Raw genomic sequence first — 21,575 nt, forward strand, 5'->3', positions numbered from 1 at the left:
TCCTCCTCCTCCTCCTCCTCCTCCTCCTCCTCCTCTTCCTCTGTATGTGTATGATGCTCCTGTGTAAATGCAGGTGCATATGCCACAGTGCACATGTGGAGGTCAGAGGACATCCTCAGGTGTTAAGCCTCGCTTTCCACCTTGTTTGAGAGAAGGTCTCTTGTTGATCACTGCTGCATCTGCCAGGCTAACTGACCTTTGAGCTTCTGGGGGCTCTCCTGCCTGCCTCCCATCTCAGGGTAGGAGTGCTGGGATTGCAAATGTCCACTACCACGTCCAACTTTTCAGGGTTCTGAGAATTCTACATTAGATCGTTATCCTCACTTGGTGAGTGCTGAGCTGTCTCCTCAGCTACTAAATTTCCTATCTTAAAAACAAAGACAAACCAGTTGAGGTGACACATGCCTTTAATTCCAGTACTCAGGAGGCAGAGACAGGTGGATCTCTGTGAGACAGAGGCCAGCCTAATCTACATAGCAAGTTCCAGACCAGAGAGACCTTGTCTTAAAAGACAAACTAGTATTTGGCAATAAAAAGAAAACAGCTTTCAGGGATTTCCAATGACATCTACCCCAAAGTGAAGAAGGTTGAATATTGACCTGTGGCATTTTCTCAGGCCAGTGTCATTCCCTCCCTGCTGTCCTGCTAAGAGGATGCAAGAGCTTGGGGAAGAGCACAGGCTCCAGAACTGAACACTGGCTACAGGTTCCAGCTCTGCCATTCACCAGCTTCCACCTCCTAGGGCAAACCTTCACCTCAGATTCTTTATTGGCAAAATGGAAACAATAATACTGCCAGGGCGTGGATCTGGACCACAGGAGGGTTTTTATTTGTCTGTCTTAGGCTGGCCATCCCGGTGTCAGAGCCTGATGTGATTTATGTACCAGTAAGATAATCACTGCCTTATCTTCTCATGTTATGTAAAGAGTGTGAGTCACAGGCCAGCAGGAAGGTGCTGACCTGATTTCAATCCCCAGAACCCACAGTGGAAGGAGAGTACAAACCTCCAAAAAGTTGTCTGGTTTGAGCATGCATATACACATACAGACACACACACACACACACGAAATAAATAAAATAAATAAAAAAATTAAAAGTTAAAAAAAGAAGTATGAGTCAGGCATGGTAGGACACACCTTTAATCCAGCACTTGGGAAGCAGAGGCAGGTAGATTTTTGTTACAGCAAGGCCAGCCTGGTCTATATAGTGAGTTCCAGACCATATGGGGCTACAGAGACCCTGTCTCAAAAAAACAAAGAAAGTATATGGATCACATCTGGAGTTAGATCCTGCTCCTACCTCCTTGCTAATTATGCGACCTTGATCAAACTACTTAGCTTCTCTGATCCTAAAGGGAAAATATGGATGATATGAATAATATGTCTTTATATACTAACTAATAACAGAAAATGATAATTCTTTTCTTTTGGCATGGTTTTGCCATGTAGCCCAGGCTGGCCATGAACTTATAATCTTCTTGCCTCCCAAATGTTGAGATTATTGGCATGTATTACCACACATAGGCTGTAATTCTTTCTTTCTCCTCCTCTTCCTCCTCCTCCTCTTTCTCTTCCTCTCCCTTTTCTTCTTTTTCGGTGATGCTGGGGGAAATTGAACCCAGGGCCTTGTGCATGCTAGGCAGGCACTCTGCCACTCACCAGACCAGGCTGGCCTTGAACTCACAGAGATCCATCTGCCTCTGCCTCTGGAGTGCTGAGATTAAAGGAATGTGCCACCATGCCCAGTATTTTATTACTTATTTTTTTATTAAAAATTATTTTTATCTTATAGGTATGACTGTTTTACATGAATATATGTAAGTGCACATGTGTGCATGCTCACAGAGGTCAGAAGAGGGTGTTTGATCTCCTGGAACTGGAGTTACAGATGGTTGTTAGCTGCCATGTAGATGCTGGGAACCAAACCTGGGTCCTCTCGAAGAATGGTCAGTGCTGTTAACCACTGAGCTGTCTCTTCAACACCCTCCCCCTGCAAAGAAAAAAAATTATTTTTCCTTTTGAGACAGAGTCTTTCTGTGGCCCCAGCTGACCTGGAACTCACTATATAGATTAGGCTGGTCTTGATCTTACAGAGATCCCCCTGCTTCTTTCTTCAGAGTGCTGGGATTAAAGGCATGAGCTACCATGCCTGGCTTATAAAAGCTAATTCTTTTTTTTTAAATTTTATTTATTTATTTAATTTTATCTGTATGCGTGTATTGCCTGCATGTAGGTAAGTGCACCCGTGTTGTGCAATGCCTGGGGAGGTCAGAAGAGTCTGTCGGACCCCCTGGGACTGGAATTATGGACAGTTGTTAGCTGCCTTGTGGGTGCTGGGATTCAAACCCGGGTCTTCTACAAGAACAACCAGTGTTCTTAACCACTGAGCCATATCTCCAAACCCCAAAAGCTAATTCTTAATTGAGTATTTATTGTATGCCAGTCACTCTTCTACTTAGAAAAGTTCTTACCTGTTTTTACTTATTTTATTTTCCTAATAGTCTTATAAGGTAATTTTATTCCTATTTTGCAGATAGGGAAACTGAGGCAGGAAGGTTTCATCACTACTCAGAGTTGCTTTGCCTAGGATTAGTACCTATAGCATGGAGTCTGTGCCTGGACTCTGACACAGATTGCCTCTCAGTAAAGCCCTGAGTGCAATGGCTGATGCCCAGCCAGTGCTCAGTAAGCAGTAGTTACAGCCAGAGCAGAACTTCCTCTCCTCCTCTTGCTTACCAAGGAAAAGGAGTTATGCCACCAAAACTGCACTCAGTTTAGTGAGGGAATTCCATTAGGAAAAAACTTCTCTGGAGCGTCAGAGTGTTTGGACAATGACATGTTTTAGTAAGAGTTTGTCTGTAATTGCTAGGAGGGGCCTTCGTTTTTGCTAAGTGAACTCTTTGCTGATTTTCATATAAGAAGAGCGGGTGGCATGGCTTTTAGGGTTGACACTCCAGAAGTGGGAAGACAGCCCTCTGGGGCACACTGCTATGCAGGGGCAGAGCAGAGAGACAAGGAGAGCAGAGCAGTCCAGTGATAGAGTGCACTCTTAGCTCCCAGGAACCGCTATCTGGCACTTTCACCACCAAGACAGAGTTATTTATGTGAGAAAAAAACTGAAAATGGAGATTATTTCTAGCAATCCATCAGTGAGCTAGAACTCTCTATTTTAGACACAGAAAGATCACTAAATGACATGCAGAACAAGTTAATCTGTACCCAGGGCATTTTAACACGTTTACTAAAAGAATCAGTGTCAGCTCTTGTTTTGCTAGAGAGGAGAACATGTTCTACCAAGGGGATAGTTGGCTTTTATTTGATCTAAAAACGCAGGATATTTAAGCACTTTCAGTGTGACACTCTGTAGTATTTCAATGACATAATCTAGTTGTTTCATATTGCTAATTGTTAGTCATTAAGTCAGTTATAAAAGCCATATAGGATACTACCGGTTATCACCACAATGACAGATGTTAAAGATTTTTTAGTTCCACACAAATTTATAGAACATCTACTATGTGTTGGGTGCTGCCAGGCCCAGGAAATGCAGAGTGGTAAGTCATGATGCAAAAGTCTGAGGTAGATTAGCATACTTGATGGAAAGGTGGTAAGGTGTGGGAAGCATCCTGACACTGTAGTAAAGGCTTGATGGAGACAGAACTATTCTGTCATCCACAGTGTCCGTAGCGGCTACCGTCATCTATGCGTATGCCTGGCTTGTTCCTCTCGCTCTCTGGGGTTTCCTCATGTGGAGAAACAGCAAAGTGATGAACATCGTTTCCTACTCATTTCTGGAGATTGTGTGTGTCTATGGCTATTCGCTCTTCATTTATATCCCCACAGCAGTAAGTACCATGCTGAGGAGCAGACTCTGAGTGATGCTCTGTCCTTGGTGGAAAATTCAACCAAGTATTCTACCAAGCGTTATTTCTACCCTAACGCTCCTATGCTCCTGGCAGTCCCCTGGGAATTTAAAGTGCATTATGAATGGGTGCTGGGAGGGCAAGTGCTTTGACTGTGTTGGGAACCCTGGGTTAGGAAAGTGTCCGTGCTGGTGTAGTGCTCCACAAAGCCACGTGGCATTGCACACCCAGCTGCTGGCTGGCTCAGGGGCTTTGTGAATGTCAGTGTTGGGAATGGATAGATACTTCCAAAGAACCCTCTCCTGCCCTTTCTCCTCTTTCAGGTACTGTGGATCATCCCCCAGAGAACTGTTCGCTGGATCCTAGTCATGATTGCCCTGGGCATCTCAGGGTCTGTCTTGGCAATGACGTTTTGGCCAGCTGTTCGAGAGGATAACCGGCGCGTTGCCTTGGCCACCCTTGTGACGATCCTGCTGCTGCATGTCCTGCTTTCTGTGGGCTGCTTGGTATGGTCTGGTTACTCTATTTTCCTGGTGTGTTTTTATATTTTTCTATATTTTTTGTGTATGTATTTATGAGTGTGGGCACATGGATGGCATAGCATGCGTGTAGAGGTCCAAGGAACTTGGCAGGAGTCTGTTCTCTCTTTTCACCATGTGGGTTCTGGGGATCAAACTCAGGTCATCAAGCTTGGGTAAGATTCAGTGATATGCCTGTGGAATTCCTTCCTCTACTGTGACAAGTTCTTCTGATCAAAAAAGTGATAGAATACAGCCCCGTGTCATTAGACGTTTCCAGGCTGCTCTGCTGTATGTCGTAAGTCAGGGCCCTAGTAGGAGTGATCCAAGGTCACACAAGTCGTCAGTGGACTAAGGCTCTTCTCCCATGCTAGGACCATGTGTTTCATTAGTGCTTCTCCCTGGGCCATCTCTGTCCTGAACTTTTCACTCATTAGAGCCCTGGTTGAGAAGCTGGTGGAGAGGCAGAGGCAGAAGAAAAGCACCACTCTGTTCAGCTCTGAAAGGGCCTCCTGAGCAGGGCACATTGAACTGTAGGACAGGGAGGTGCCTGCTGGGAGGAGGGCTCTTCTTAAGGGGAAGTTACTGTGTCCTCCTGGGCAAGGGAAGCCTTCCATGGCCAGGTGTTGAGCCAGGGCCCTGTGTCTGTACTCTTCTCTGTACTGGAGATGGCTCTTCTGGAGGAGGGGTAGTCAGAATGGAAGAAGCCTGGCTTCCAGTTCAGCTCCTCCACTCCTGCTGTGCTTATTTCTTTTCTCCATACTTCTTTCTCTTCCCTTAGCACACCACACACTGTACTGTTTGAAGGATTGGTTGAGATTTGCAGCATGAAAAATATAAGTTGGTTGGGTATTGTGGCTCACATCTGTAATCCCAGTACTTGGCGGGCTAAGGCAAGAGGATTGCTGCAAGTTTGTAGTCTGCCTGGGCTTCATAGTAAGTTCCAGGCCATTCAGAGGTACATAGCAGGGCCTTGTCTCACAAAAAAAAGGGTGACTGAGACAGGTCAGTTAATAAAGTTCTTGCAGAGGACCTGAGTTCAGTCTCAAGAACCCACATTTAAAACGCTGGGCATGATGGTGCATGTTTGTTATCCCAGCACTGGGGAAATGGTGACAGGTGGGTCCCTGAGGCTTACTGGCAGTCATCTTAGCCTACTTGGTGAGTTCTACCCTAGTGAGAGATGCTGTGTTTAAAACAAAAAGCACAACAAAGGTGGATAGCACCAAAGGAATGACACTTGAGGTAGTCTGGCCTGAGCACACATGAACCCACACATAGATGAACATGCACACTCACACACACACACACACACACACACACACACACACACACACACACACACACACACGAGGGGGGACTCTGCCAAGTCATGCAATCAGAAGACATTATTATTATTAGAAGGCTGTAAGAGGAATTGGCTGGGGAGTCATTTGAGCTGAGGGGCACTGACTGAACCAGACAGGCTGGCTTTCTCAGTCTCCCCTGAGGAACGTGGATTGGTGTCCTCACCTCAGTGTAATGAGGTATGTGACAACCGCACACCTGCTGAGGGCTTCTGGATGACTGCATTTGTAAATGAGCTCCAGGTCTGTATTAAACACACCAGGTGGGGCTGGCAAAGGACACACCCAGGAGGGTGTATCCTCAGCCAGGATGTTGAGAGCCAGACAGGCCTGTATGACTGATTCCTACTGACCACAGAAAGACCCATGTCCTGTCCCTACTGATAGGAAGCCTGTGCTCCGGTAGTGCTTCGAGCTGGGCTGGGCACAGACCTCATGTGAGATCGAAGACTGTGGAGACTAGCAGAGCCGAGACCCTGGGAGTGGACAGCTAGCCTGGAGTCCCAGCTTGGCGTGCCGTTGCGTAGCTTCAGGGAACTCTCTCTCTTTGAGCCTCAGCTTTCTCTTTTAAAATAGGCACCAAATGGCCTATCACAGGGGTTCTGAGAGCTGAGGATGTTAAGTCTTTGTAGAAGTAAAGCTTTGTGGAATTAGTCAGAGTTAAAGTTTTCTTGTTTAAAAGGCTCTTGGAGACTATCTTTAACAATCTTTCCATTTTACAGACAAAACTGAGGGGTAGAGGGGCTTGTTGACCAGTAGTCAAGCTGGATGGGGCACCTGGATCTCCCAGCCCAGAGCTGAGAGCCCTGAAGAGGGTTTCATCAGACTTGTCTCACTCAGGGCTCCTGTTCAGAGAACCCAAGGAGCCCAGGATAGCATGGACACTGTGGCCTCTATCCAACCCATGCCCCCCAAGTTCACTCTTCTTCATCTTTGCAGAAAACAGCTGCAAGAAAGGACCCTTAAAAGTAGGAAATACTCTGAGAATATGACAAACTAGAGGGAGTCTGTGGAAAAGACAGCAAGGAACTCTTGGACAAGGTCTGTGGAAGCCGTAGGACTGTGCTGGGGAATCCCAGCGTGTTGTGTTGGCGCCCTCTTTTGGCTAATGAGGGCACAGCTGGGAAAATGGTTCTTGTCTTGGTAGCTTTTTAAGCCTTATCTCCTTCGAGGCATGGTTGCCAGAGCATCTAATAGTCCTAGGCACAGTATCAGATTCACCCTCCCTTTGAAGGGAAGCTCAAGGCTGGCAACTCTGGTGTTTTCCTGAGCTAACTGTTAGTGTCCTCCGAGACCCTGAGGCTGGAGGGAAGCCCCCCCTTGCTGTCTTTCTCTCCTACTTCCTAAACTGGGGGTGGTGAGTATAAGCACTTATCACACTTTGCATTTCCAAACTGAGGTATGTGGAAGTGAACCAACACTTCTTTTCAAGGTCTTTGCAGAGCCTACCAACTGGTTTAGCAGCAGTACGTTGTGGCTTGGCTCATAAACAACTTGAGTGCAGTGCCTTAGGAGAGGCGCTGGGGACACAAAGGTGGAGCCTGAGACAGTCTCCGTATGACACAGTAATTACAAACGAGATTTAGAATCAGATGGACCTAGCTTTGAGTCCTGGCTCCACTGTTCATGTGCTATGTGCATTTGATCTAATGACAGGCTCTCAGCCCCAGTTTCTGCATCTGTTGAAAATCACTGTAACGACTGCAGGATTGTCTTCAGATTCAAGCATATAATGTAGTAGTAAGTGCTCAACAAATGGTAGCTAAACTAAAAGGTCCTCACAGTTGAGTGTGTCAGACATAAACAGAGGTGGTTGCTGGTCAGTGTGATACCAAATAGGATGGAAGAGGGGAGGGGCCACAAACACCCACAAGGACTGTAGCATAGCTGTCTGGAAGATCAGTCACCAGATTGTTGCTTTCTGATTCCCTCGTCTGTCTGTTTTCCTGCAGGCATACTTCTTTGATGCTCCAGAGATAGACCATCTCCCAACAACCACAGCCACTCCAAACCAGACAGTAGCAGTAGCCAAGTCCAGCTAACAAGGAAAGCAAGAGGTTGCATTTTCATCTTGTGTGGTATGTTCCAAACGGACAGGTGTATCAGTTAGCATCAAGGACAAAGGACTAGGCCCTGTATCTTTCTGTACAGTTTCATGTGGGTATGCGCATGTGTAGGCTTGTGTATATCTCTCTCTTGTTGAATGTTTTGTTTTGAAGTTCACGTACCAATTCCCCCTATAGAGTTGGGAAGTATAATCTCTTAGATTCTGGGTAGGAAATCCCTGCTTTTGTCCTTACTGCCTTCCTCTTCCAATTCTTGTGTCCTTTCCAGTGGCACAGAAGGGTTTGTTCATTTCCAAAAGGTCCTGGTGATTTTTCCGCACCTCTGTGATTTCTCAGGCTGACTTCAGAAGCCTGTGTTGAGCTCTCTTAAGTGACCCCTGGAGTCCTCCAAAGGCTTTTGTGTTTTCATGCCTCATTTGTTCAGGGCCTCAGAAATGATTTATTTAGGAGTGGTTAGCTGAGTGGGTTAGAGTGCAAGAAAAAGACCCAGCTTTGTAGCCTGTTCCTCGCCTCCTATTCTACTTCTTAGTGACCAAGGCTAAGCCTTTTTTGGTTTTGTTTTAGTTTTTTTCTCTAGAAACATTACATTTTTAAATTTATTTTTTACTTTCTATGTATGAGTGTTTTGCCTGTATGTAAGCGCACCTGTGTCATGCAGTACCCACAGAGGCCAGAAGAGGGCATTGGGTTCACTGGAACTGGAGTTAAAGATATTGTGAGCCATCCTGTAGGTGCTGGGAACAGAACCCGGGGTCTTAGGAAGAGCAGTCAGTGCTCTTGACTGCTGAGCCATCTCTCCAACCCCTTCTAGAAATTTTTTAGTAACAATATGGAAAAGCACAGCCAATATCTGGTATTCCACAGCTTCATAATAGTGAAGAATGTTACTTGTAGTTGAATCTGATAAGTTAAATGGTGACAACTTTGCCAATTAATAGGTGTTTTTCCATCGTGTTTTAGTTCTTTTGAGACAGGCTGTCATATATCTCAGGCTAGCCTCTAATTCATCATGTAGCCAAGACTTTGAATTCCTGATCTCCCACTTCTCGCTTCCAAATGCTAGGATTACAGGTGTGTGCTGTTACACCTAGCATGTGTTTCTCTCTCTCCCTCCCTCCCTCCCTCCCTGTCTCCCTCCCTCCCTCTGTCAGAGGACAATTTTCAGGAGTTCTTTCTCTCCCTCTGGGGATGGAAATCAGATCATCAGATGTGGCAACAGGCACTTTTACTTGCTAAGCCATTTCACAGTCCCTCAAGCACCATTCTTAAATGTGTCAGTTTTGAAATCAGACAGAATCCAATGGACCAATTCTGTTTAGAAATGACTCATGTTAAGAGACCGGGCACCCCAACGTGGTGGTCTTCCCCACTGTAAAAGTAAGGCGTGGTGGCCTATGCCTGCAACCAAACATTTGGGAGTTGGGGAGACTTATTACTTAGGTTGTAACTTCTCATACTTTCCCAAATAGCCAGGTATATCTAGGTCTATACCTATATTTTAGTTGTGCAGAACATCACACTTTAGTGAAGGGGGTAAAGAAAGCCAGGAATGTATAATATCTTAAGGCTTTTTTTTTTTTTTTCTGTTTCTTGAGCTTAGTAGTTTACTAATTTTTTTCACATTTCCAGTGACACTCCTATTCCAGGCCATGCTGTCTTATTCCAGGCCACAAAATAAGATGGAAGATTTCTCAGCTTCTTTAACAGAATAGCAATTTTACTCCTCTCCTGGGGGAACAGAACTAAATGTTATCAATGTCATTCACAAACTTAGGTTTTGAAGCCAATTAAACCTTTGATTGAAAGGAATAGCATTTGAAAAATATCCAAAAGTTAAAGTTCCAAGTAACTCAATTTCCCATATTGCTACACAGCCTCTCTGCTACTTAAAATGATGACTGGCACTTCAAACACTGTAAAGGCTGCTTTAGAGTGCCTCAGTCTTCCTTCGGGATCAGACAAACTTTATGGGGTAGCCCCAGTGCTGGTGTTGTGTTGACTGGCAGTCGAGCCATTTATCATGGCATTTCTGACCTAGATTCCCTCACATCCCTAGAGCCATTCTCCTCAGACCAAGGCCACTTCTCCCTGACACCCCATAGGCTGAAGTGAAAGTACCCTGTATCTGGCCACTCTGCTCAAAGCCTCCCAGGGCTGATGGGAGCATGGAAGCCTCTGGTGGTTGTGTCCTCTCATAGATCCTGGGTCCTCTCTGCTCCTGTATTAAACATTTTGCCATTGCTGTTTCTAGAATGCATCTGCTACTGCACTTGCAGTTCCGCTCTCTGAACCCCCTCCCTTACAGCAGTCATCACCTACCTGACCCTGTTACTCTGTTACGCATACTTCACTCTTACCATGTGTGCTCTAAGCACTAGCTGTCAGTGTGTCCATCTGCCTGTGTGTTTGTTCAGTTATTTGGCCATTTATTTGTGCTCTGTGCACTAGTGAGACTCCCTGGTTAGAATCACCCCCTGCTCAGTAAATGTTTGTGGAATGAGTGTGTTTGACCTCACTGTGGGCCAAGAAACTTTACTCTGTTTTGTGAAGACTGACTGTTCTTTCTGCTCAAAGTGCTGTCTCCCAGCGTAATGGGGTATATGCCAAGACCAGACAGTTAACTGTCAAATAGAGTTAAAGCTTATTCCTATCTTGTACTTACAGGTGCATTTGGCAAGGGGCCCACTCTCACTGAGCCATAGCTAAGTTTTATATAAAATAAGGATGATACAACCCATACTAGAAGACTGTAGTGAAGATTAATGGTAGTGTTTATAAGCTCCTGGTACTTAGGCACCTAGTAGTAAAGTCAAAGCTACTGTCCCACTGACAGTGGCCAGTCATTTATATTGAAACTTGATGGTTCCCTCTGACTTTACATTTTATTTCCTTTTTTAAAAATTTATTATTTTTATTTTATGTGTATGCATGTATTGCCTGCATGTATGTAAGTGCACTCGTGTCGTGCAATGCCTGCGGAGGACAGAAGAGACTTTCAGATCCCCTGGAACTGGAGTTACAGACAGTCGTTAGCTGCCATGTGGGTGCTGGGATTCGAACCAGGGTCTACTGCAAGAACAGTCAGTGTTCCTAACCACTGAGCCATCTCTCTTTATTTTCTTTTTGTAAAACACTGGAATTTTCTCTCTTTGTTGAGGAATTCAGGTTGTAGGCCCTGCAGGCTGATAAGATGTGATGGTCAAGGGTGTTTCCAGTGGAAGATAGTTTCCCTAGCTGACACCTTCCCTTCTTCCTTTTTAATTATGCAATTTAGAATCAATGAAGGCCAGAGCTAGAATGGGCTTTGCTCCTCACTTATGTTAGTGAAGGTAAGAGAACAACTCCTTCCTCACTGCCACCTGAATTTGATGACTAACACATACCCATCAGAGTCTGTCTTACAAAACACTTCCCCGGTCACTCACTGCAGACTCTTACCAGTCTTGTCCAGCTGGTTGTATTGATAAGGAGGCAGGGGAAATATGTGTGAGTTCATTGTGATCACCTGCAGCTTAGAGGCAGAACTGGGACTTGAACCTAGATCTTGGGGAGACAACTTCTGAGTTTTCCCATCCTAGCATGAGTCATGATTTTTTTTTTTTTTACCACCGAAAGTCAAAGACCATACTGTTGGTGTTCAAATGTTTTTTTAAAAAAACATTTTGTGTTTGATTATTTTTATTTTATGTGTATGAGTGTATTTATTGCCTGAATGTGTATAAATGCACCCGTGTCATGCAATGCCCACATAGGTCAGAAGAGGGCATCGTCTTAGAGCTAGGACAGTTGTTAGCTACCATGTAGGTGCTGGGAATTGAACCCAGGTCCTCTGCGAGAGCAGTCAGTGCTCTTAACCATTGAGCCAGCTTTCCAGCCCAGTGTGCAAATGTTTTATGACTCCCTCTTGTGTGGTCTAGAGAGCTGTGGTTTGAGTTGCCTGCTTCTTAGCTGCATGTCTTGACAGTCACAAGTCTAAATCCTGTATCACTTACCTGTTGCTGCCCAACAGTATCACCAAAGTTTCACCTCTTCCCAGTTGCTGTGGGCTGGGGCCTGGGCGTAGCTTACTTCCTCCTGTCCTTCAGGTCCTTCTACGAGGCTGAGGCCATGTGTGGGCCAGAGCTGGGGGACATCTGAAAACTAGACTTAGGGAAGAGTTTCCTTAGTCTCAAGGTATGTTACTGGCATTCAGTTCCTTGTGACTGGTGAGAATGAAGCAGCCTTGCAGGCCGTTGGCTGGAAGCCATTCTTAGTACTTTATCATGTGGGCTGACCTCTTTATATGATGATCTCTGTTCATCAAATCAGAAATGGACAGAAGGTCAATAACAGTCTGTTAGTAAGACAGAAGTGATAGTCTTACATAGCATAAACAAAGAAGTGGCAGTCGATGCTTTGCTGTATTCTGTTGATTAGAAGCAAGTCAAAGGCCTTGACTTAAGTGGGGGGATTATATAAAGGCATCAGACAGAGCTCGTTGGGACCATTTCCAAGTCTTTGCCACAAGCCAAACCAGTGATGTATGTATATTTGAAATATTTGCATATACTGTTGTCAATCTGAATAACCATTAAAACTTAATATTTTAAGAAAATGTAAATAGATGTTCTAATATTTCAGTTTCACTTCTCCAGTGGGTTGGTGTGAGGGCCTTCTGCCTTAGCATGAGCACATGAGGCCTGTTTGCCTTGTGGCTTAACTGTCCACTCATTCAGGTTGGACTCCTCTGATTGTTGTGGGCAAGGCCCTGGCAGCCAATCTCCCTTTTTGAGGTTGAAGTCCATAGGTAAGGGACAGAGTCCTATTTGACTTGGCCTCTGCAGTGTCTGGCCTAGTGGCTGGGCTGGCTTGAATAGTACAGGTGACCAGTAAGATGAACTTTGTGAGATGAAGGCACAGCTCACGATGAGAGTTATATACACTGAGCCTGGGGCCTTCATTTGCTCACCCATGTAGTTATTGGAGTTGCTCTGTGGGACTCAGAAAATCAGATATGGACACTGCCTCAAGGAGCCTAACAAGTGATACCACTCACTGTAAGAACTTGCTCAGAAAAGTTGTCAACTGAGCTAAGTGGAGGCACAGGAGGAAGTATGACTTGTTGGCTTTACAGGGGGTCTTGTTTGAACTGAGTAACTAGTTACTTGCTGTTCTGAAAAGGTAGTCTTCTCATAGCTTGAGGAAGGGGAGGATCTAGGCTGAGTAGTAGGACACAGTGATTCCCTGGAGACATAAAGAAGAAAATCTGAGCCCAGCTGGAGAGGGACAGAGAGAACACAGGTAGCCTGGAACCCTCCCTTGGCTCAGAATACCTGACATTAACCTTATGAGGGGCTCTGTTGACTGGCTCCTGAGCTGGAACTTAAGGCTCGTTCTTGTATTTTGTTGTGAAGGCGCCAGACCTGCAAGCCCAGGTGCTGTAACTCTCCAGAGACTTGTCCCAGGCTCTGAAAAAAGCATAGCCCTTAAAGCTTTCCCAGCCCGGTCTGTGTGGAGTTGGCACCTCTGGACCGTGCACAGATCTGTGAGCTGGGGTAGTTCCATTTGGGTGTCAAGTCTCCAAATGAGATAGTGATGAACAGCTTTTTTGCAGCCTCCTTGGCAGAGCATCCTTCACTTTGCCAATAAGAGGGGCTGTCCAGAGCCCTGTGTGTTGCAGATTTACGAGCTGGCGGTGCCTTCTACTGTAAGCTCTGGGCTTCCAGCTTTCACTGAAGAAAAATGGCTTCTAATCTCAACAGTAACCTTCCCTGCATAAATCTGTACATGGGAAGGCTAGCCTGGACTGGTTCCTGAGAACATTAACTTCTTCTCTACCAGGAGCCCCAGGACCCTGGAGGAGCCTCTAGTGACTGGTAAGCAGGGAAACTGCCCCTAGGTCACTGAAACATGCTAGGCGGTCTCTGGCATCCATCCTTTCTTTTGTATTAACTTACCACTGAGGGTCAGCGCCATTTCTCCTCTATGCGAAGACTCCTGAGAAAGCCTGAAAACTATCCCGGAAGGTCTGCATTGGCTTGAAGGATTGTATGAAGAACCATATCCAGATTGGGGCACCTACCCATGGCCAGTGACAAATATATGTGTTCAGAGGGGGGCAGCCTGCAAATAATCTGCTTTGTGATAAGGGCTTTAATAGTAAATGAACAAAGCGTTCTGGAAAAGCCTTTGCAGCTAAAATCCTCCTGCCTGGACACACACGTTTATAAGCTATTATCCTTCACCAGCTCATGTTGTCAGTGGAGTGCTTCTTTTCTTCTTCTTTTTTTTCACATTCATTTATTTTGTTTGTGTGTGTGCATGCACATGCACACTCTGTGGTTTATAGAAGCCAGAGGACAACCTGAGGGAGTTGGCTCTCTTCTTCCATCATGTGGGTCCTGGGGATTGAACTTGGGTCCATCAGGCTTGGTGACAAGCGCCTTTATTTACTAAGTTATTCCTTTGGCCCAGAAGTTCTTATTTCATAAGCCAAAGGTACAAACTATTTTTACCAAGTTTGTACATATCAGTCTTTTTATTGTGAAATCAACTTTAATTCAGAGCCATGATCATATTTTTAAAAGAAATTTTTTCACTCATTGACAATTTCATACATGTATGCAATATATTTTGATTATACTCTCCCCTGAACCCCACCCCCAGAGCCACAGCCCACCCCCCACAGTCTCCTGTAACACATCCTCCAGTCTGCATGATTTCATTCCATCACTGACATTCTATCTGTTCCCCACCATGTCGGCATTCCCTGCCCGGAGAATCTGTTTGCAGTCTCTGGACTGTTGCTGTCTCAGTTTTCTTCTTTGTTCCTTTTCTTTGATAGATCGGAGGAATCTGGGATGTTAAATGGGTCAACACAATAGCTTTTTTTTTTTTAACTTAGTGGAAATTTTGACCTAAAAGTCAAACAGATAGTTGTGAAATTCTGTTCTCCTGGTCTGGCATGAAAGTTACTGTCTTGAAATCAGAACAGTTGTGATTACCTGTACTCACTAGGTTGGACCTTCTAACATTCCTTTGTGGAAGGTGGTTGGAGCTCATGAGACCCCCACCCCTCCCTATAGATATATAAGCAACTAATAATTGTGGGAAGAGACTCTTCTTCCATGGTATAACTGACTATAAGTTGCCCACACGCCTCTAGGTAACCCCAATTAAACTCATTGGGTCACCAAGCTAGAATTAGATAGTTGTGGGGTTTTTTTTTGGTATTTTTGAGATAGGGTCTCCCTGTAGCCCCAGCTGGCCTGGAACTCCCTATGTAGACCAGGCTGGCCTTGAGCTCACAGAGATCTGCCTGCCTCTGTGCCTCTGCCTCCCTAGTGCTGGGATTAAAGGCATGTGCCCCCACGCCCAGCTTCTTTTTTCCAGCATCTATATGGTAGCTTACAATAGTTTGTGATTCCAATTCCAGGGGATCCAACGCCCTCTGCTGGCCTCTACAGGCACCAGACACACACGTGGTATTACATGCAGGCAAACACCCATATCCATAAAATAAAAATAAATCTTTAAAAATTTTTTATTTTTACTATTTTTATTTGAGTGTGTGTGTGTGTGTGTGTGTGTGTGTGTGTGTGTGTGTGTTGTGAATATATGCCACCATTAAAGAGGCACCACAGTGGGGAATTTCTGGTGGAATACCCCAGACCAGGCAGTGGTCACACAGGCCAGGTTTGGGTGCTGGGCTGGGCCAAGGAAAGAAGGGGAGTTTGCTTGTGCTACGTTGGGGCCACCCAAGATGGGGAGCCAGAAGTAGCCAGGAGTGCGGCATCAGGCTGAGAGGTGGAGGTACTCTTTGAGAGGTGAGGAGGTGCTGGCTGATGGTCCAAATTTGGCATAGAAAGCAGTGCCATCTGACTTTCTATCCTCTGGCCTAAGTGTAGCACTTCCTAGTTTCTTCCTCATAGACCTCCCACTAAAAGTAAGTTGGCAGCAGGAGAAGAGGATGCTCTGGCTGGCTTGAAATTCTCCAACTGTAACATTAATTTGGGATAGACTGCAAGGAAGATCAGAAAAACAGAATATATTTAGAAAATCAAATCCTAAGTGCTTGCTTATGGGCTAGTTTCTCCCTACCTTTATTTAGCATTTCAGAAGCCCAGCAGATGTCTGTTAAAAGACCAGTCAGGGTTATCGTTCCAGCAAGTTCCAGCTTCCTTCATTCTGTGAGCATTTGTCACAGAGTCCTTGCTGGCATCAGCAGACTTGGGCAGATAGCCCTTGCCACAGTCTCTCCTTCATGGTATAGTCCAGTGCAGATGGCTGAACATGGCCCTACCCTGGGGAGGCCTCCCAGGAGGTCTTGGCTCATCACTTGAATAAAAGGCCATATGTTCAGCCACAGGCCATCATCTCCTGTGGATATAAGTCTGTCTCTAGCTCCTCTTTCCAAGTTTTCCCTCAACTTTGTTGTGCCTCAACTTTGTTGTGTCCCAAACTGAAGCCGTTCTCTGGAACAGCCAAGTTGCTCTATAGGCTTCCTTCCTGCAGTGAATGACTTTGCCATCCACACTTGCTCCTGACTTCAGTCTAGGTAAAAGTCCTTATTGTATAGCAACTTACAGTTGTAATGAAATAAATAATGATTTGGTTTTTATTTACCTTGTTCCTTCCTCTGCTAGACTGTAACTTTCTTGAGAGTTGAGACCATACCTATCATTGTATCCAAGGCCTGGGACAGGGGCTGGCACATGGGTCTTCAATAAGATTAAAAAATCAATGCACAGGCCTTGGGTTCCATCTTCAGTATCACCCAGACAAAACAAAACAAAACTAACCAAACAGTACTCAGTTACCAGGCTTGCTGGGTAGGCCTGAATGCCAGCTACTTGGGCAGGAGAGGCAGGGGAAGTTCAAGTTCAAAGGACTGGGTAACTTTGTGTGATCCTTTCTCATAATTGAGAAAAATAAAAGTGTAAAATGTGAAAAGGGTTGGAGCTATGTCTCAGTGGTGAAGAACTTGCCTAAGATGCAGAAGGCTCTAGGTTTAATTCTCAATACCAAAAAAAAAAAGGAAAGGAAAGAAACCCCCTAAGTCACCTGATGTTAATCTTGACTGTAACTTCAACCTCAGCCACCTCTTCTTCTGGCCATCATGCCTTCCCTGCATGACGAACTATCCCCTAAAACTGCAAGGCACAACAAACCCTGCCCTGCTTAGGAAACTTCTGTCAGGTATTTTGTTAAGGCAACAAGACAGGTAACTAATACTGTCACCCAGGCTAGAAATTCCAACACCAATGTATATTCCTTCCTCCCACCTTCATATCATTACTAGGCAGGTGCTCTTCTGTATCTGGAATATTCCTCAAACCTGTCCTATCATTACCATATACAGCCAGGACTCAACTCTGTGCATCTGAGCTGTGATAGCTCAGTGACCTTTTCTGTTTCATCTCTTCCTTCTAACCCATCCTATATGCAGCCACGGGGGTGTCTTTGAAAATTAATAATCTGAACCACTGAACCATACCTGTACCCATGTCACTTCCTTAAAAACTTTTTTGGTGGTAGTCAGGGGCTGGAGAGAGAACTGAGCAGTTAAGAGCACTGACTTCTCTTGTAGGTTTGGTTCCCAGCACCCACACAGCAGCTAGCAATCATCCCTAACTGCAATTCTAGGAAATTCGATGCCCTTTTCTGGTGTCTTTGGGCATTGTACAACACAGGTGCACTTACATACATGCAGGCAAAACACTGATACATATAAAATAAAAGTAAACTAATTTAAAAAACCCCACTTTAAAAAAAAGCCTAGTGTGGTAGTACATGCCTATAATCTCAGCACTAAGGCAGGAGGATCAGGAGTTCAAGCCTAGCCTATCTTCACACACACACACACACACACACACACACACTACTCCACCATTCCCCAAAGAAGAAAATTCAAACTCTGTTGTCATGATCTGCCCTAACCTTTGTGTCATGCCTCGTGTCCATGTGTTTAATCTCATGTTTCAACTACCATAAATAGCTTTCCTGTTACCAGATACTTTTTTGTGTTTGAGCATATATATGTATACATATGTGTTTGTGTGTTCAAGTGTGTTATGGATGTGTGTAAACCTGTGTGGGTACACATGGAGGCCAGAGGTTGACATGTCTTCCTTCATCACTGTCCACTTTGTTTACTGAGGCAGGTCTTTTGCTAAATCTAGAGTGCACTGGTTTGCTTAGTGTACCTAGCCAGCTTGCCCTAAGGATTCCCTATCTCTGCTTGAGCACTGGGATTACAGACAGGGCTGCCACATCCACACAGCTTTATGTGGGTTCTGGGGGAATCCACTCTTGTCCTCAATCTTGTGCAGCAAGCATCCACTGAGCCATCTCCCTGGCCCTAGTCCCAGATCTTTTTAATTTCCTCCACATCCACTTTATGGCTCCTCCTTAATATAGTGGCACCACAAAAGTCCCGGGGTGGAGGGGAGGAGAGGGAGGGAGAGAGAAAGAAAGAAAGTAAACAAAGTTTGAGGATCTAGACTAGAGAAAGTCACTAGGTTTCCAGTGAAATAGAGGAAAAGTCTGAAAATTGCCATAACCCTTCTAGCAGTAATCTCTACTTTAACACAGAACTCAGAGCTTAAGGCTCAAGATTTGGGAGTTGGAGGTAGCAGACAGCTCTGGTACCAAAGCTGAATACCCTCTTATACATCTTAGCTCCTTTTGTACAGGGGTGATCTTTATCTTGAACTTTTATTTTTTGTTTTTCAGTTCTCCCATGTTTAGGGGAGTGTGGTTCTTTTGGACATGACATCCACTCCATGAAAGCCAAAGGTGCGGTGCCGGCAGGAAACTGGTCATTGCCTCACTGAAGGCCCACCACCCGTTTAACAAGCAAAACTTGAGTGTTGGTCTGGGGGAATCACTCAGTAGTAGAATACTTGCCTAGCATATGTGAGGCCCTAAGCTCAAGTTCCAATTCTGAAAAAAAATAAAGGATGCTCAACACCTGTGTCTTTCAACAATTCTTTTCCAAACCTTGATCACCACTGTGGCTGGGCACTGATGGGGAGAGGGTGAAGGGTTGTTAGGCAAGCAAGGGCTTAGGTGAGAATCACTGTGAGTTTGGGGCTAGACTGGACAACATATCGAGACCTGTAACCCCCATGACCTCTCTCTCCAGAAAACACCAAGACTGAAAACAGCACAAGACAAAAAAAACACCAGACTGAAAGCAGCAGATAGAAAGGACACACTTCAGCCGGGTGTGGCTGCACACACCTTTAATCCTAGCACTCAGGAGTCAGAGGCAGGTGAATTTCTGTGAATTCAAGGCCAACCTCCTCTACATAGCTAGTTCCAGGCCAACTGGAGCTCCAGGGAGACCCTGTCTTAAAAAGACAAGAAAAAAAAAAAAGTGCATTTCATACCTGGGGAAGTCCTCACAGAAAATCAACACTAAGACATAATCTAGAAAACTCAGTGGCTTTTTTAATCGTACGATCCTCTTGTTTTGGCCTCCCAAGTGCTGTGATTACAAATGTGTCTCACGTTTGGCTGAGAACATGCATGGACCCTGATGATGCAGAGTCCACGTTAGGCAGAGGCATGGTGGTAGAAAACATGTTTGGTGGGGGTGAGGAGTCTGCAAGCAAGTAAGTTTCAGTTTCCTTTTTTTTTGGTCTTTTTGAGACAGATTCTCCCTGTAGCCTGAACTGGCCTGGAACTCACTACGTAGACAAGGCTGACCTTGAACTCACAGAGATCTGCCTGCCTCTGCCTTCTGAATACTGGGATAATTAAAGGCATATAGTACCACGCCTGGCTAAAGCTTCAGTTTCTTTTTTTTTTATTTTTTTATTTTTATTTTTTTGGTCTTTTTGAGACAGGGTTTCCCTGTAGCCCCTAGAGATCTGCCTGCCTCTGCCTTCTGAATACTGGGATAATTAAAGGCATGCAGTACCACGCCTGGCTAAAGCTTCAGTTTCTTCTTTTTTTTTTTATTTTTTTATTTTTATTTTTTTGGTCTTTTTGAGACAGGGTCTCCCGCCCAGCTGCCCTGGAACTCACTATGTAGACCAGGCTGGATTTGAACTCACAGACATCTGCCTGCCTTTGCCTCCCAAGTGCTGGGATTAAAGGCGTGCACTACCACGTCCGGCTGGTTTCAGTTTCTTAAACCTATACTTCCTGCTTTAATTCCCAAGAACATGCAAACTATAACACTGGTATTAGTACTGGTTGAGTATGGATGAGGATACTGAATGACTAAAGAGGAAGCCTGGACACCTGACAGGAGGGTCCTGTAGTGGGACTCTGCCCTATGTCTACCTCCTTTACCCAGTGCCTAGCTCCGTGCCTGCTTCTACTTCTTGTTTATTAAATGCTGGTAAGGTGATGTATAAAATGAGTTGAGGATTACCTGAATTTCTTCAGGTTGGCATTGTTTGGGATAGTAGTAGGTTATTTTATGGTATCAAACAACTCCAAAGTACCAACATAAAACAACAATGTGTTTTCTGCTCATACTCATCCCAAGTTAGGAGGGAGATGTTTCATTTCAGTCAGTCAGGTGCAGCAGTCCAACAGCATCTCAAATATTGTTGATCCCTCTGTCAGAGAAAAAGCTCTGTGGACTGTCTCACAATGGTAATAGATCTGCTATCTGTAAATGATACATGGTACGTCTGGCTAGAACTCATAAGGCCATCGTGACGTGCTATTTGAAGAGTGGGTGATGGGGCTCTGCTTAGATAGGTTGCTGGCAATGAAGAACAGTGTGCACTAATGTTTACAGCTGAGGAAACACTGAGTTTGAGTGGCTTGCCCCAGCTAACTTGCTGTTCATGGGGAGCTGGTCTCTGCATATGGTCCCTCCAAAGCCTCTACCCACTGCCTCACATACTCTTGAGTGTCCACTGAAAAGCCTTTAGTGCTGCTCTTCTGCATAAAGCTGTAAATGAGACACCATCGGGCATGTCTTTCATCCATAGGTTTCATTTGACCGTCTGTGTGATTGTGATCAGCAAGCTAAATCCACCTTTGTAGATAACCTAAGCAGTGCTTAAGAGGGTGAGAATCTGGATCTGCAGCCCAAATTACATACTTTGCTTGTACTATGTCCTCCTCTCTCTGTTGGTCTTCCTTGTGAATTCTAATCCCCCCAAAAGTAGACAGCAGAAGACAGCTTTGCTGGACAGCCACAGGAGTGCAGCTTGGCTAAGAGGCCATCTGAGGAAGGAGGAGCCTGAGCTTGCCTGTCAATGGACTAAACCTTCAAACCCTTCCCCAAAGCTTGGTATTTGGCCTTTATAGAAATGTCCCACAGTGATTTTGGGACATATGTTCTCCACACCCTTCAGGGAAAAATCACCCATGTGTTTTGAATTTCTTTTCTTGCTCAACTCACCAAATGTGGTTACACAAGAGATGGTGGATGTCCAAGGAGATGTCTTTTAAAGTAAATGTCTTTTCCCTTTGCAAATGGTTAATCGCATTCCATTAAGAATTAGTAGCTTGTTCTCGTGGAAAGATTGAATTTGAAGGTAACCAGATGGGAGAGAGAAGTGTTATTTTCCTCTGAAAACCCTTAAAAATATCAAAATCTGCCGGGCATGGTGGTGCACACCTTTGATTCCAGCACTTGGGAGGCAGAGGCAGGCGGATCTCTGTGAGTTCAAGGCCAGCCCCTGGTCTACATAGTGAGTTCCAGGTCAGTTGGGGCTACAGGAGACCCTGTCTCAAAAAGACCAAAAAAAAATCAAAATCTATACAGGTGAAGAATTTGAAATGTATACTTTAGGAAATGTTTAAATATTGTTAAATACAGTGTGTCATATTT

At 44.9% G+C, this 21,575-nt stretch overlaps 1 protein-coding gene across 2 annotated transcripts in view; it reads left to right on the plus strand.

The window, feature by feature from the left end:
- The window catches only part of Yipf1 (Yip1 domain family member 1), a 43,003-nt gene extending 24,261 nt beyond the window's left edge, over window positions 1-18,742 (plus strand). Inside the window, exons 7-10 of one of the 2 annotated variants that reach the window (XM_008833017.3) lie at window positions 3,678-3,844; window positions 4,186-4,368; window positions 7,679-7,804; window positions 18,506-18,742. In XM_008833017.3, the coding sequence (XP_008831239.1) occupies window positions 3,678-3,844; window positions 4,186-4,368; window positions 7,679-7,768 (440 nt within the window). In that variant the 3' untranslated portion in view covers window positions 7,769-7,804; window positions 18,506-18,742. The remainder of the gene's footprint in view (window positions 1-3,677; window positions 3,845-4,185; window positions 4,369-7,678; window positions 7,805-18,505) is intronic. The other variant, XM_008833018.3, reaches the window with a different exon arrangement.
- Window positions 18,743-21,575: the final 2,833 nt, after the last annotated feature.

Source organism: Nannospalax galili, unplaced genomic scaffold (genome assembly GCF_000622305.1).
Source record: "Nannospalax galili isolate Female #2095 unplaced genomic scaffold, S.galili_v1.0 scaffold356, whole genome shotgun sequence".
Lineage (NCBI taxonomy): Eukaryota > Metazoa > Chordata > Mammalia > Rodentia > Spalacidae > Nannospalax > Nannospalax galili.